Below are 13,768 nucleotides of genomic sequence, written 5' to 3'. Positions count from 1 at the left end.
TCCTGGACCTTGGCCAAGGTGTCAATTAAGCGTATAGGATCTGACGGGTCCTTGTTCTCTGATTTTTTAATTATGACGGCATTTGCTGTTTTCCAGACGTCAGGTACCCGTCCCAGCCATAGCGCTTCATTGAGGAGATGCTTCAGGTATGGAACAATCTGTGGAACGACAATTTTCAGAGTCTCCGAATGAATACAATCCAGCCCAGGGACTGTTTTGTTCTTTAGTTTGGCAATCGTTAGCGCGACCTCCTCACATGCAAAGGGAATAATGACGGTACCATATTCATAGCAAGAGTTCATAAGGTTCACTGTACAGCTTGAATCTGTTCATCCGACTGTTGCTCGTCATCGGGGAGGAGTTTCTTTAGCAGCAACTGCATGCAGGTGGAAGGCCTCATTTATCTGTCTTAGTTTTGCCCAGTCAGCCTTATGAAATAACAATCACTGATGTCTGTCCTGTGTGGGTATGTGTATCTGTGTGTCTGTGTTCATGATTACATTAAATTCAGTTTTCGTTCAATAGACACACAAAATGAGATGATTCTCGTGGGAGAGGAACATGCCAGATAGTATAACATCAAAACATAAAACATATTAATATAATACTTACAACCCTGATCATTTGTCAGAAGGTTGTCGAAATAGCTAAATGGAAGTGAGCGTTTGGCGTCATTGGCCGGGAGGCCCCTTCCGGGGCAGGTCCGGCCGCCTTGGTGCAGGTCTTATTACATTCGCTGCTACATTGGGCGACCTGCGCCCTGGGTGGGGATGAAATGATGATGAAGACAACACCCAGTCCCTGAGCGAAGAAAATCCCCGACGGCAATCGAACCCGGGCCCCATAGAACGGTAGACCGTCACGCCGACCATTCAGCTATCGGGACGGAATTCGAAATGATTGAATACAATGCGGTGAACTGGAACAGCTAATATTTACAGAATTAACACGCTGTCAGAATGAAACATTGTTATGCACTGTTAATAAATTTGTCATACACAAAATAGATAATCTTGACTGTTGTGTCCAAGTGCTGTCAAAACTGAAATCTAACAGACAGTTTTACTTCAAGTGGCTTAACAGTCTCTGTTAAGATATTCATCTATAGAGTAGAAGGAGTTGCCTATCAAAAAGTCTTTCAAACTCCGTTTAAATCGTGCTGTATCTGAAACCAAGTTTTTAATGGTTGCTGCCAATTTATTGAAAATGTGTGTTCCTGAATGTTGGACCACTTTTTGGACCAAGGTAAGTGATTTTAGGTCTTTATGTAGATTGTTCTTATTCCTAATATTGATATTATGTATTGAGCTATTGGTAGGAATAGAGATATATTACTTGCAACAAATTTCATTAAGGAATACATATACTGAGAATCAGTGGTTATAATACAAATCTCCTTGAATAAGTTTCTGTATGATGTTCTTGAATTTACACCACAAATGATTCTTATCTTATGCTTTTGCACGCTAAAGGCTTTTGCTCGGGTTGATGAGTTGCTCCAGAATATGAGCCCATAGGACTTAACAGAATGAAAGTAACCAAAGTATGCAACTTTTTTATATTTATATCTCCTACAATTGACATCATTCTCACTACAAATACAGACTTATTTAGGTGCTTAAGCAATTCTGTGGTACGTCCTTCCCAACTCAATTTATTATCGGCTTGTAATCCCAGAGTCCGCAGCTCGTGGTCTCACGGTAGAGTTCTCGCTTACCGAGCACGGGGTCCCGGGTTCGATTCCCGGCGGAGTCAGGGATTTTCACCTGCCTCAAGATGACTGGGTGTTGTTGTGTCGTCTTCATCATCATAATTCATTCGGAGGAAGGCAATGGCAAACCACCTCCGCTAGGACCTTGCCTAGTACAGCGGTGTAGGTCTGCCGCATCGTCCCCTAAGCTCTGTCGAGGACTATGGGAGTCTTATGGAGCTTGGACATCTTCGATCTGCTGGAAGGAAATCTCTTACAGGAAAACTCTTACAGGTTCTGAACTGCATATAGTGGGTCTTCTCAAAGTTTAAAGACAGTGAATTAGCTTTAACAAAAAATCTTAGCATCTGGCAATGTAACAGATGAGAGGTCAAGTGGCAGTGCATTTGCATTTGAAGTTGTTATGCCAATCCTGCTCCTGGCTCCCATTGGCACTATGTAGGTGGGTCGCTGATTCAGACTGTTAACGATGTAGAGGTTGTGTTCGTTTAGCACCTCATGCAGTCGGTGCTACCAGTCGTCCATTGTGTCAAAGTGCCGTATCATCGCCCTAGCATTTATATCTACAGGTTTTAGCACGTTTCTGTTATTGGTATATTCGACAACGTCTTTGACGTAACTGACATATGGTTCAATATCGTGCAGGTACTGCAAGTATAAAAATGCAGTAACCCACTTCTTGGCTTCATGCACTGTTTCCACTGTTTTGAGGTGTTCGGTACGTAGGTGAGCTATCTGTGTAACTGTAAAGTTTCGATTTGTGACAACGATCACAGCCTTCGCATTGGGTGTACCTGTTAGAATGGTTTGTTTGCTGTCAAAACCTACTAGTCTGCCGTTCCTGGTGTAAGGTTCCTGCAAGCAGACAACGTCCGCGTGCGCTTCATGCATTAGTTTAAGTAGCTCCATATCAACTAGTGTCTGGTTGTTTGCATTCAGTTGTAAGAGTTTCACGGATGTCAGGTATATAGAGACATTTAGATCCCTCTCCATTCTAATCGAAATCTGTGGGCCCTCACAAGGTCTTTATATACATTTTCTAGACTGAATTTTTCGCCCCTTCTAGTGCAGGCTCTGTGTAGTAGTGCAGTCATTTCTCTAATGTCTGTCGGTATATTGACTGATTTCAGCAAACGACTTTCCGTCTGCTCGGTCGTCGGATAGCAGATTGTGGCACATTCTGAACTACCAATTCCTGTCACAAGTCGCAGCGCTATTAGGATGGCATATGTTTTCTAGCCTCAAAAGGCATATACTTTCTTCCAGCTTTAATGTCGACTGTTCCCCAAGGTCTGTGTTATTTGTCTGGGGCTGATCATTCTCTCGCTGTCTGCTCGGGCTGCGAGTGTGTTTTGTGTCATGCTCTTGTTTACATTCGAGATTATGTGGCTGAAGTTGTGATGGGTTCTGTTATATTGCTAGAGAAGGCCGAAATGCACGCTATAAGCTCACGCAGGATGGCGTGAGGTCTGAAACAGGATACGTAATGAATGCTATAAAGAAAAGTAAGTAGCTTCTGGAATATTTAACTTTAATCCATCATTTGTATACATCGTTCTGGATGAGACATGCTTCATACGATAACTATCAATTGCTATGGCGTCTTGCTAGGTCGTAGCCATTGACTTAGCTGAAGGCTATTCTAACTATCTTCTCTGCAAATAAACGAGGCCTCGTCAGTGTTGCATCGCTAGCTAAGTCGTCCGTACAACTGGGGCGAGTGCTAGTACGTCTCTCTAGACCTGCCGTGTGGTGGCGCTCGGTCTGCGATCACTGACAGTGGCGACACGCGGGTCCGACGTATACTACCGGACCGCGGCCGATTTAAAAGCTACCACCTAGCAAGTGTGGTGTCTGGTGGTGACACCACAGGTTCTCCACCTGTTTCTGTTGTTTTGGAATCTTCAAGTTTTTACTTTTTTTCCTTCCGTGCTGTTCATCACCATGCATTGTGATATTGTGTGCTGTGCTATTTGTACAGGGTGGCCCAAAAAGGATGGTCACATTTTAAATAACTATAACTCCATCAGTTTTACAAATTAATTTTATTCAATTACGTAACTAAATGCTCCCAGGCACCCAATTACAAGAACTAACCACAAAAAATCATGTACGGAAAATGACTTCCGGAAGATGGTGTCCTTCCTCGGTGATGCATTCCACAAGTCTTTCCTCGAAATTTTCCATCACTTTCACTACTGTTTCTTCTTGAATTGCCATAATTTCCGCACTGATTGCCTCCTTCAGATCAATTAAGTTTCGGGGCTTCTTTACGTAGACTTTTGACTTTAGGTATCCCCAAAGAAAAAAATCACAGGCTGAGAGGTCAGGTGATCTCGCGGGCCAGTGGACATCTCCAAAACGCGAGATGATGTGGTGGGGGAACATCCGCCTTAAAACACACATGGAGTCATTGTCTGTGTGGGCCGTGGCCCCGTCCTGTTGAAACCAGATTCGATCTCGATTTACATGTAACTCTCGCAGTTTCGGCACCAAAAAGCTACGTAGCATGTTAACGTAACGTTTCGAGTTCACTGTGACTGTAGCGTTGTTCTCCTCAAAAAAATAAGGACCAACAATCCCCAATCTTGAAATTCCACACCAGACTGTTACCTTAGCACTATGAAGAGGCTTTTGGTGCAATTCTCTGGGATTATCTGCTGCCCAATACCTGCAGTTTTGTTTATTGACATAGCCGTCTAAATGGAAATGGGCTTCATCTGACATAAGAAGCACAACATCATTATTAGAGTACAAAATGTCAAGCATTGATTCACAAAATCGTCTTCGCTGCTCAAAATCACGATCATACAGCTTTTGCGTGATCATAATTTTGTATGGGTGAAACTGTAACTCACGGCTTAAAATACGCTGCAACGAACTACGACTGAGGCCTAAAGTTTGAGCACGACGCGGGCTTTGCAGCACTGACGCTCTAACATCATCAATGTTCTGTGGAGTAACTGCCGTACGTGTACGCCCTGTAGATTTACCACTTTTGACAGACCCTGTTGTCCGGAATGCAGTCACCCAACGCGATATGGATCTGCGATCTGGAATGGGTCCATCACGCGCTACACCAAAACGTTGTCGAAACAATCGTTGCACAGTAATAAACGATTCATCATTTCTGAAAACTGTTCCACAGCAAAAACACGATGCTCGACCGTCCACTGCGCCATCTCGTGACAAACTGGGTGTAATGGCCGACTTGCAGACGGCCGGCAGTGGTCCCCCCTCCTCACCTTTCAATGGTACTACGCAGTTCAAATCCGACCATCCTTTTTGGGCCACCCAGTATTTGTGAACCCGTTGAGATGAATGTCACGGGTTTGATGTAGGTTTAGCACTTCTGGTGTTATATACTGTGACGGTACAAACCCCCTTAGTAGATGAATAGGTCTAGTATGCAAGGATTGCTTTGTGGAGAGCGAGCGCGCGACATGGTGCGCCATTGGCGGAAGCGCGTGGCGCGCCCGCGCGAGATTTGCAACGGTCGGTGGGATGGTCTCTGCCGCCGGGCGGCCATGTGGCCCGCAGCTTGGGTCATTGTTTGGTTTTTCGTGCATTACGCGAAAACCATGCAACTTAGAGAGATGAGCGAGGGCTCATTAAAAACGTCTCGTCATAGCGGATCGAGTGCCACAGTCATATGTTAAAATTCATAAATAATTAAGATCGTAAAAAACAATAAACAAAGTTTGATGGGAAATTGTTTATAAAATTCAATAGAAAATTCACGACGTAAAGAACGGCAGTATATAATATTTTGGTTGGCATCACACGTATTTTAAACTAGGTAAGTTATTCTACAGACTTAACTTGCAATAGTTTTCATTGTTTGCAAATTATTACTAACATTTATCGCCAATAATTAATTAATTATTATAGATATGAAGAGTTTGAGCTGCGCAATGTGTAGATCGCTATAGATTATGTCTAAAAACAGTGCTATGTGCAGTTCTATGTTAAAACTTTGCAGCACAGATGTAAACAAACAAATTTGCGCTAAGTGGCGAAATTTTGCCAAAACTAAAACTTGATTTACGGGCGATAGAATAATCCTAGAAAACGTTCAAATGTGTGTGAAATCCCTAAGCTTACACACTACTTAACCTAAATTATCCAAAGGACAAACACACACACCCATGCCCGAGGGAGGACTCGAACCTCCGCTGGGACCAGCCGCACAGTCCATGACTGCAGCGCCTCAGACCGCTCGGCTAATCCCGCGCGGCAATAATCCTAGAAATTAATGTAACATAAACATAAGATGTACTTTTTAGTGCAATTCCGATGGTGTAATTATTTCTGTTGAGGGATGTATGTGTCAAAATTTGTAACCTTAACTGGTGAGATTGGTACTTGCATAATCTGGGGTGTAGACATCCGAGCCTATATAAGCGAGTGGCCATCTTGGCCAGGAGTCAGTCATTGGTCAGTCGTTGGTCAGTCATTTAGCGGGTGGGTGGCGAGCGAGCCCCACTTGTGGGTGGCCCATGTGGTCGTTTGGGTAAGAATTTTTGGCCCCGATTTATTTCGTGAAAGAGTATTGTTTAATAGTGCAAGTGTGCAAGCATATATTTGGTGAATTGGAAGTGCTACGATTATTTGTGTGTGTACGAATTACGAGGTATACATCGGCGTAAGTGAATATGTGGCGATCTGTGATTTCGCGCCAGAACTGTTAGAACAAAGACGACAGTGGAACTTGTGGTTCTGTTCGAGTTGATTAACTTTTGATTATAGCACCCTACATTACTGCTATTGGCGGCTCGGAGTCAAATTATTATTAAAGTAAAACTGTAAATCGTCTCACCAGTGCTAATTTCATTGTGTGAAAGAAAAGGACGACGCCAATAAATAGTTCTGATAAAAACTTAATTGAACTGTGTCGTGAAAAATGATTTTGCTATAATAATCGCCTAATTTTTGTTCCCTAGCATAAACTGTACTCATGTCTGAGTGAATATTAATTCGAAATCTCTATAACTAATGCGCGGGAGTGGAACAGTGTACTAATGCACCAAGTGTGGAAATCATCCCCTGAGACTTATGTGAGAGCCAAAATTCGCACTAAAGTTTTTTAACGAACATTTGTATATGCACATTCGTCTGAACTCTTCAACCGCACTTATTTTCCTCCCCGTCACAATAACCCGTTGCGATTCAGTGTGTCATGTTTGTGTTCTTTCACGGTGCTTTCTCCAATGTCTGTGTTTTGTGTGTACCCTTGGGTGTCTGTACTAGTGGCGTGAACTGTGTAGTTGTTGGTGCACATGTCGTCATTAATTTCGTGTTGTTCTTGTTTGTGATGTCTACCCTTTCGACAATCGTTACTAACTAATTCTATTTCTAATTTTTCTATTTTTAACAATAAGGATAGCCGATTGGTACATTTCACGGTTTAGGTAGTTAGCTAACTCATAGTCCATGACAACTTGCATGCACATTAGGTCGACGTGTTCCATTGTCGGTAAGTAATGACGCTGTACCGTGTCGCTGGCAATCAATGACAGGGGGATTTCAGTTATCACAGAACATCTACGGCAGGATGCCTGTTTGTTGCCGCCTTGCCATAGCGCGGCATCAAGACCTCGCGCTGGTAGGTGGAGAGTTGAGTTTCTGGTAGTGACTGTCTTCGTATGTGCTGTCGAGATGTATGGAATGAAGATCCTCTTCACATGACGTACTCTTAGTAAGCACAGTTTTGATAATTGTAGTCTGTCTTAGCGATCAGTTTTTCAAGTAACTGTTTGTATGTGGGGCATTCCGGATCTCCTGTTTTGTTGCAAGTGCGGTTTCTGTACTTACACAGCATGCAAGCAAGCGCCTTGTCAGTACAATCGGTATGAATGTGTCTCGTTTTGGCGTATTTGTAGCAGACTGCTGCGTCTCGCCCACAGCACTTAACTGGGAGTCCTAAGTCATGGCAAGTGTAGCACTTCTACACCCTTGTGAACCTTTTTATTCTAACAAGGGAACCTCCCCATCGCGCCCCCCTCGGATTTAGTTATAAGTTGGTACAGTGGATAGGCCTTGAAAAGCTGAACACAGATCAATCGAGAAAACAGGAAGAAGTTGTGTGGAACTATGAAAAAATAAGCAAAACATACAAACCGAGTAGTCCATGTGGAACATAAGCAACATCAAGGTGATTATGAACCTAAGAGCGGCGTGGACCCGTGGTTAGCGTTTGCAGCTGTAGAACGAGAGGTCCTTGGTTCAAGTCTTCCCTAGGGTAAAAGTTTGATTTTCAGACAGTTATCAAAATTCAGGCAGTCACACATAATCAACTTCGCTCTGCAAAATTCCAGGACATGTTCAGATTTGCTTCGACATATGCAAGATTTGACGGTCTACACACGGAAAAATTTGAAAAAGTTATAAACTTACGTTTTGACAGAGCACCGTGCGACTGTGAAACTGTTGCATTCATTTGTTGCAGTTTATGTGACAAATTCTTATGTTTTCATCACTTTTTGGGAGTGATTATCACATCCACAAGAAAACCTAAATCGGGCAAGGTAGAAGAATCTTTTTACCCATTCGCCAAGGGTACAAGTTAGGTAGGTCGACAAAATATTCCTGTCATGTGTCGCATATGCCGTCACTAGTGTCGTATAGAATATATCAGACGTGTTTTCCTGTGGAGGAATCGGTTGACCTATGACCTTGCGATCAAATGTTTTCGGTTCCCATTGCAGAGGCACGTCCTTTCGGCTACTAATCGCACGGTTTTGCGGTGCGATCGCAAAACACAGACATTAAACTTATTACAGTGAACAGAGACGTCAATGAACGAACGGACAGGTTGTTACTTTGCAAAAATAAAGAAAGTAAAATTTTGTCTCGAGGGTAGACTTGAACCACGGACCTCTCGATCCGTAATAGCTCACGCTAACCGCGGGACCACGGCGCTCCTTAGCACATAAGCTCCTAGATTGTTGCCTATGTTGTGCATAGACTGCTCACTTTGTATATTTTGCTTATTTTTTTCGTAGTTCTACACAACTTCTTCTTGTTTCCTCGATTGATCTGTGTTCAGTTTTTCAAGGCCTATCAACTGTGCCAATTTATAACTATATCTGAGGGGGGTGCGATGGGGAGGTTCCCTTGTAAGCACTTCGAAACTGATGAATATCAGTTCTCTTTGGATAACGGGGAAGTGGACTGGAGCAGCCACATGACCCTTTGAACCATCAATGGCACTTCTTTCAGCAAGGGAGGCAAAGTCGCCCGCAAAAAACGCCGATAGTTCCGGCCTGTTAGGGGACGTAGAAGGAAGCTGGTCCCAAAATACAGTAGCTGGTTATCCCGGCCCACACAGTCTGGCTGCGCCTATGCTGATGATTCGCTGTCACCATACCATGGAAGTTCTGCTTGCTATCCCACAGATGGCTCTTACGAAAATTGAAGATACCACTCCGCGTAAACGTGGCCTCATCTGTAGATAGGACTGATTACACAAATCGCGGAATCGTGGTTGCCTGGTGAAGAAACCAGTGAGAAAACTGCTCCAGATGTGGACAGTCTGTCGCTAATAAGCCCTGCACACGCTGTAGTAACAACTGTCATGGAGAATGTTCCACACGGTCGTCTGGCTTACCCTGTACTGGTGGGCCAACTGCCTGGTAATGGCACGGGGAACGGCTTCCACAGCGTTAATCACATTTTCCTCCAAGTCTGGCGTCCGACCATTTCGGCTGTGTCCTTCATGATTTCCTGCTTCCTGAAACGATCCTGTCTCAGACAAATGACGAACACTGTTAACAAACACTGAATGCTGTGGTTGTTCTCGGCGCGGATAGGTTTCCCTATACAACCTTGCTGACCGCCGCCCGTTGTCATTTTCCTTTCCGTAAGTGAATACCATGTCGTTAACTCTCGATTCGAATATGGAACCATGTGTAAAAACCTATTACCACATCCACTACAAGGTGAGTCAGTAAGAGTAGCGAATCGGACACAGTATTACCAATTACTATGGTAGGAGAAGGCGCTAGGGCATGACGTAAGAGAAACAGTACCACCCTCTAGGAGGAAACCATCCATACTGTAAATATAGCTGAATGGTCCAACGTGAAGTAGACCACAGTCTCTGTAACAATGTATGTATGAATAAATGGTCTCTACCATGGAAAACATGCATTTCCAGACATAAGTTCATTAGAGCTTTTTTGTTCCGTATCCTCTGAGCGATAGATCCCTAGAATTGAACACAGTGGAAAAAATCACCCTGTAGTATGGGCACCTAAATTTCGCTTTCAAAATCGTATTGTTTGTAAAGGGTTGGTTCAAATGGCTCTGAGCACTATGTGACTTAACTTCTGAGGTCATCAGTCGCCTGGAACTTAGAATTAAACCTAACTAACCTAAGGACATCACACACATCCATGCCCGAGGCAGGATTCGAACCTGCGACCGTAGCGGTCGCTCGGCTCCAGACTGCAGCGCCTAGAACCGCACGGCCACTCCGGCCGGCTTTGTAAAGGGAAACAAACCTAACATTACCGTTTGACAGTGGGTGCCGCATGAAAGATGTCATGAGCAAAATTTGTTTCGGCTGACACAAAGCAAAAATGAAACTGCAAATATCCTCCGAACACCAAAGGAAATACTCCTGACCGCTTTTAGGGGAGAGACTCGATATACAGGGGGTTTCAAAATTACAACGTTAAACTTCTAGGAGATGTAGAACGCTACAGTGCTTCGGAGATATAGACGCCAGCGCCTGTGTATGCATCAACGTACATGGTGTTTCCGTGAAGTTGTTACAAACTTTTAGGCATGATGGAGAAGGGAAAACGAAGCAAGGCACCTCGGTCCGGTAGAGAACGAGTCGAAAGTTAAAAGCGAAAATCGATATGGCGCCTCTGACAGCGGAATACATGTACTAGTACTGTAGTTGGTAAGAGTGTAGGGGAGGCACTTTCAGAGGTATGGACCAAGACAGGAAAGAAATTTCCAGTAAACATGGTCTGTCCAATGCATACCTGAAGAGCTATGGTCATATTATTCATCTTCGCTACTGTGAAACACATTTCCTCTATTCAATAAGTGCTCAAGCTCTTCACGTATGCATTTTAGAGCCCATTTATACTAGACATTTTGTTCTTGTTTTGGTTCATACTACCATCTCTGAAACTTGCCTGCCCTACAGTCTTAGCAACAAAAGTACGAGCACGTGTACTCCACTGGCAGATGCTTGTAACTTTCGACTCGTTTGTTTCCGAACCACAGTCTCTTACCTCGGATTGATACATTTACCATTTTCCATCAATCCAGAAAGTTTGTAACTTCATCACGGAATTACCATATACAAACACACATATACAAGTGCCAACGTCTGTAACTTTGAAGCTCTGTAACGTCTCTGGATGACATTTCCGGACACAAATTCGTATCCTCATTTTGTTCCTCAAGACACGCTCTACATACCCTCGAGGTTTAGCGGTACAAATGTGGTGTCATCGATTATCGAGAGTGGCGCAAGAAGTATCGACCCCCACAGAGATACAGCACAGCAAAGCAATATCACGAGGTGCCAATGAGATGATAGGAAGAAGCCGCGCCTCCCTTCGTTCCGAGGGCCACCACGGCGCCTCTGCACTGAAACAGCGTCGCCAGAGGCCAGGAGGGCAGTTCAGTCTGAGGTCGGACGCTGCCCACTTCCGGGAAGTTCCTGTCAGAGCAGAGTCGTTGTGCACCATACTCGCTGTCACACAGTCGGCGTGCACCGTCGGGGAGTGAAGAGGGTCATGTCTCCTGTGAACTGTGCCTACGCACCATTGCTGTCAGAACTGTGTCAATAAGTGTCTGTGAACCTGTGTTCATTGCTATCATAACTGTGTCAATAGGTGTCTGTGAACTTGTGTTTTCTAGTTAATGTAGTGAAGCCACAGTATGGCCACTCTGAACTTGCATCAATTCGCCACTCAGTAACCACGATTCATTTAGTTTCTTCTGAACAGCCAGTGCACGTGTGTACTTTCATAGTCAGTAAACTCACTGTTTCAATCGATCTTACCTGCACAGTGGTCACACCATCGTTCACTGCGGCAGACATCTCCTCTGCCAAGGCGTTTGGTATGACAAGGTCGGGGTTCATGCCGATGACGGTGCTGCAGAAGTCACGGAAGGCTGCCAAGAACACTGAAGGGTGAACCTCGGTAGCTGCGCCTCTAGTCCGGGCTAGGCGCTCGCTCACGAAGAGACCACCATCGTGGAAAGCCTCCAGAAATCCCTCCAGAATCTGTAACCCAGCAGCCCACTTTTGGCATGCTTACTTTTCAATTATATCTGGCAGAAATAACCATTTATCCGATTTGCATGCTAGAATTCATAGTGTCTCGCTTATTTGTCTATCCCACAGCATGCACTCTGAGCTGATAGGAATCAGGAATTGTGTACCACAGGGTTCTATCTTGGGTCCCTTATAGTTTCTAATATACTCTTCCAGAAAAAAAATTAGAATAGTCTTCTAGAAGTTTCCAATTCGCTCAAGATTTATTGTTGCAACAGTGCATTACATTTACATTTACAGATAAACAGCATAAGCAGTTCTGACATACCACACATCGACCTATGCTGAAACATCATATTAGTATGTGCTGTAGCAGCCATGGGCCCCAATGCAGGCACTGACTCTGGCACCCACTAGACAGTAGAGATCGCTAGTACTGTCTGGGGACACATTACATCACGCCTGCTTGACCAGCTCACACACCTCTGTAGCAGTTGAGTTCAAATGGTTCAAATGCCTCTGAGCACTATGGGACTCAACATCTGAGGTCATTAGTACCCTAGAACTTAGAACTATTTAAACCTAACCAACCTAAGGACACCTGAGGCAGGATTCGAACCTGCGACCGTAGCGGTCGCGCTGTTCCAGACTGAAGCACCTAGAACCACTCGGTCGCACCGGCTCTGTAGCAGTTGATATCTGACCAGTGGCACAAGTCACTTCTCGTCCTATCATATCCCACACATGCTTCATTGGAGACAGGTCCAACGATATTGCTCTCCAGGGAAGTTTCTGCACATCTTGTAGAGCACATTCAAGTTCATGGGCAGTATGTGCAAAATCAACAAACGAACAGTGGTAAAAACCTTCTGGATATACCGACCGCTGGTCAGCGTCATCTCGAGAAACATCAAAGGTGAACGAGAGTTGTAGCTTATCACACCTCAGACCATAAGGCCTGCAGAGGGACTAGTGTGTCTTGGACAAATGAATTCTATGCGACAGTTTTCACCTGGAGTACATCGTAGCGCTAACAATCGATTTGCATTGGTTCATGTTGACATTTCTGGGCTCCCAAGCCCTCTTATCTGCGCTGCGGTTGCTGTATGATATGTTGAGTCTGTTCTTACAATATGACGATCCTGGCAGACATATGAGCTGCATGGACGTGAAGAACATCATCTGCAGTGTGAGTGTGCCCACGTGCCCACTGATAGCAAACCGCTGCAATAACTGAGCAGCACATCCAACTTACATGGCCAGTCTGCGAAGGGATCATCTCTCCACTCGGAAGATCACAATTTAACCCCTTTCAAACTCGCTCAGTTGGCTGTGGAAGCATGAGTGTGTCTCTGTGGCATGGGTGCCTACTTGCATCACGCTTTTGCACCACATGGAACACTCTTGGTGTGACCATTCCCTATTAAAGAATACACACAGACAGTACTCTGGTACCTGTGCGACTACACTATTTGTTGGTGGACAACTTTGAAAACATTATTGTTACATCTACCATCCTGTAGGTGGCATATACTCTCACCACTTCAAATTCGATGTCGTCTTTCCAGGTGTACTATCTTCTTTCCAGCAGTGTATATTATTTGAGACTCTGTTGTGTATACACTCCTGGAAATGGAAAAAAGAACACATTGACACCGGTGTGTCAGACCCACCATACTTGCTCCGGACACTGCGAGAGGGCTGTACAAGCAATGATCACACGCACGGCACAGCGGACACACCAGGAACCGCGGTGTTGGCCGTCGAATGGCGCTAGCTGCGCAGTATTTGTGCACCGCCGCCGTCAGTGT

The 13,768-nt window shown here is 44.5% G+C and overlaps 1 protein-coding gene across 2 annotated transcripts in view; it reads right to left on the bottom strand.

Moving 5' to 3' along the window:
• The window catches only part of LOC124804940 (cytochrome P450 4C1-like), a 97,506-nt gene that overhangs the window by 48,208 nt on the left and 35,530 nt on the right, over window positions 1-13,768 (bottom strand). Inside the window, exon 4 of one of the 2 annotated variants that reach the window (XM_047265322.1) lies at window positions 11,742-11,966. The exons of the other annotated variant lie outside the window; for it this stretch is intronic. Coding sequence (XP_047121278.1) covers window positions 11,742-11,966 — 225 coding nt within the window. The remainder of the gene's footprint in view (window positions 1-11,741; window positions 11,967-13,768) is intronic. 2 annotated transcript variants of the gene reach the window in all.

The sequence above is a fragment of the Schistocerca piceifrons genome, chromosome 7 (genome assembly GCF_021461385.2).
Source record: "Schistocerca piceifrons isolate TAMUIC-IGC-003096 chromosome 7, iqSchPice1.1, whole genome shotgun sequence".
Lineage (NCBI taxonomy): Eukaryota > Metazoa > Arthropoda > Insecta > Orthoptera > Acrididae > Schistocerca > Schistocerca piceifrons.
The sequence above is the reverse complement of the archived record's forward strand: the minus strand, read 5'-3'. Positions and strand labels throughout refer to the sequence as shown.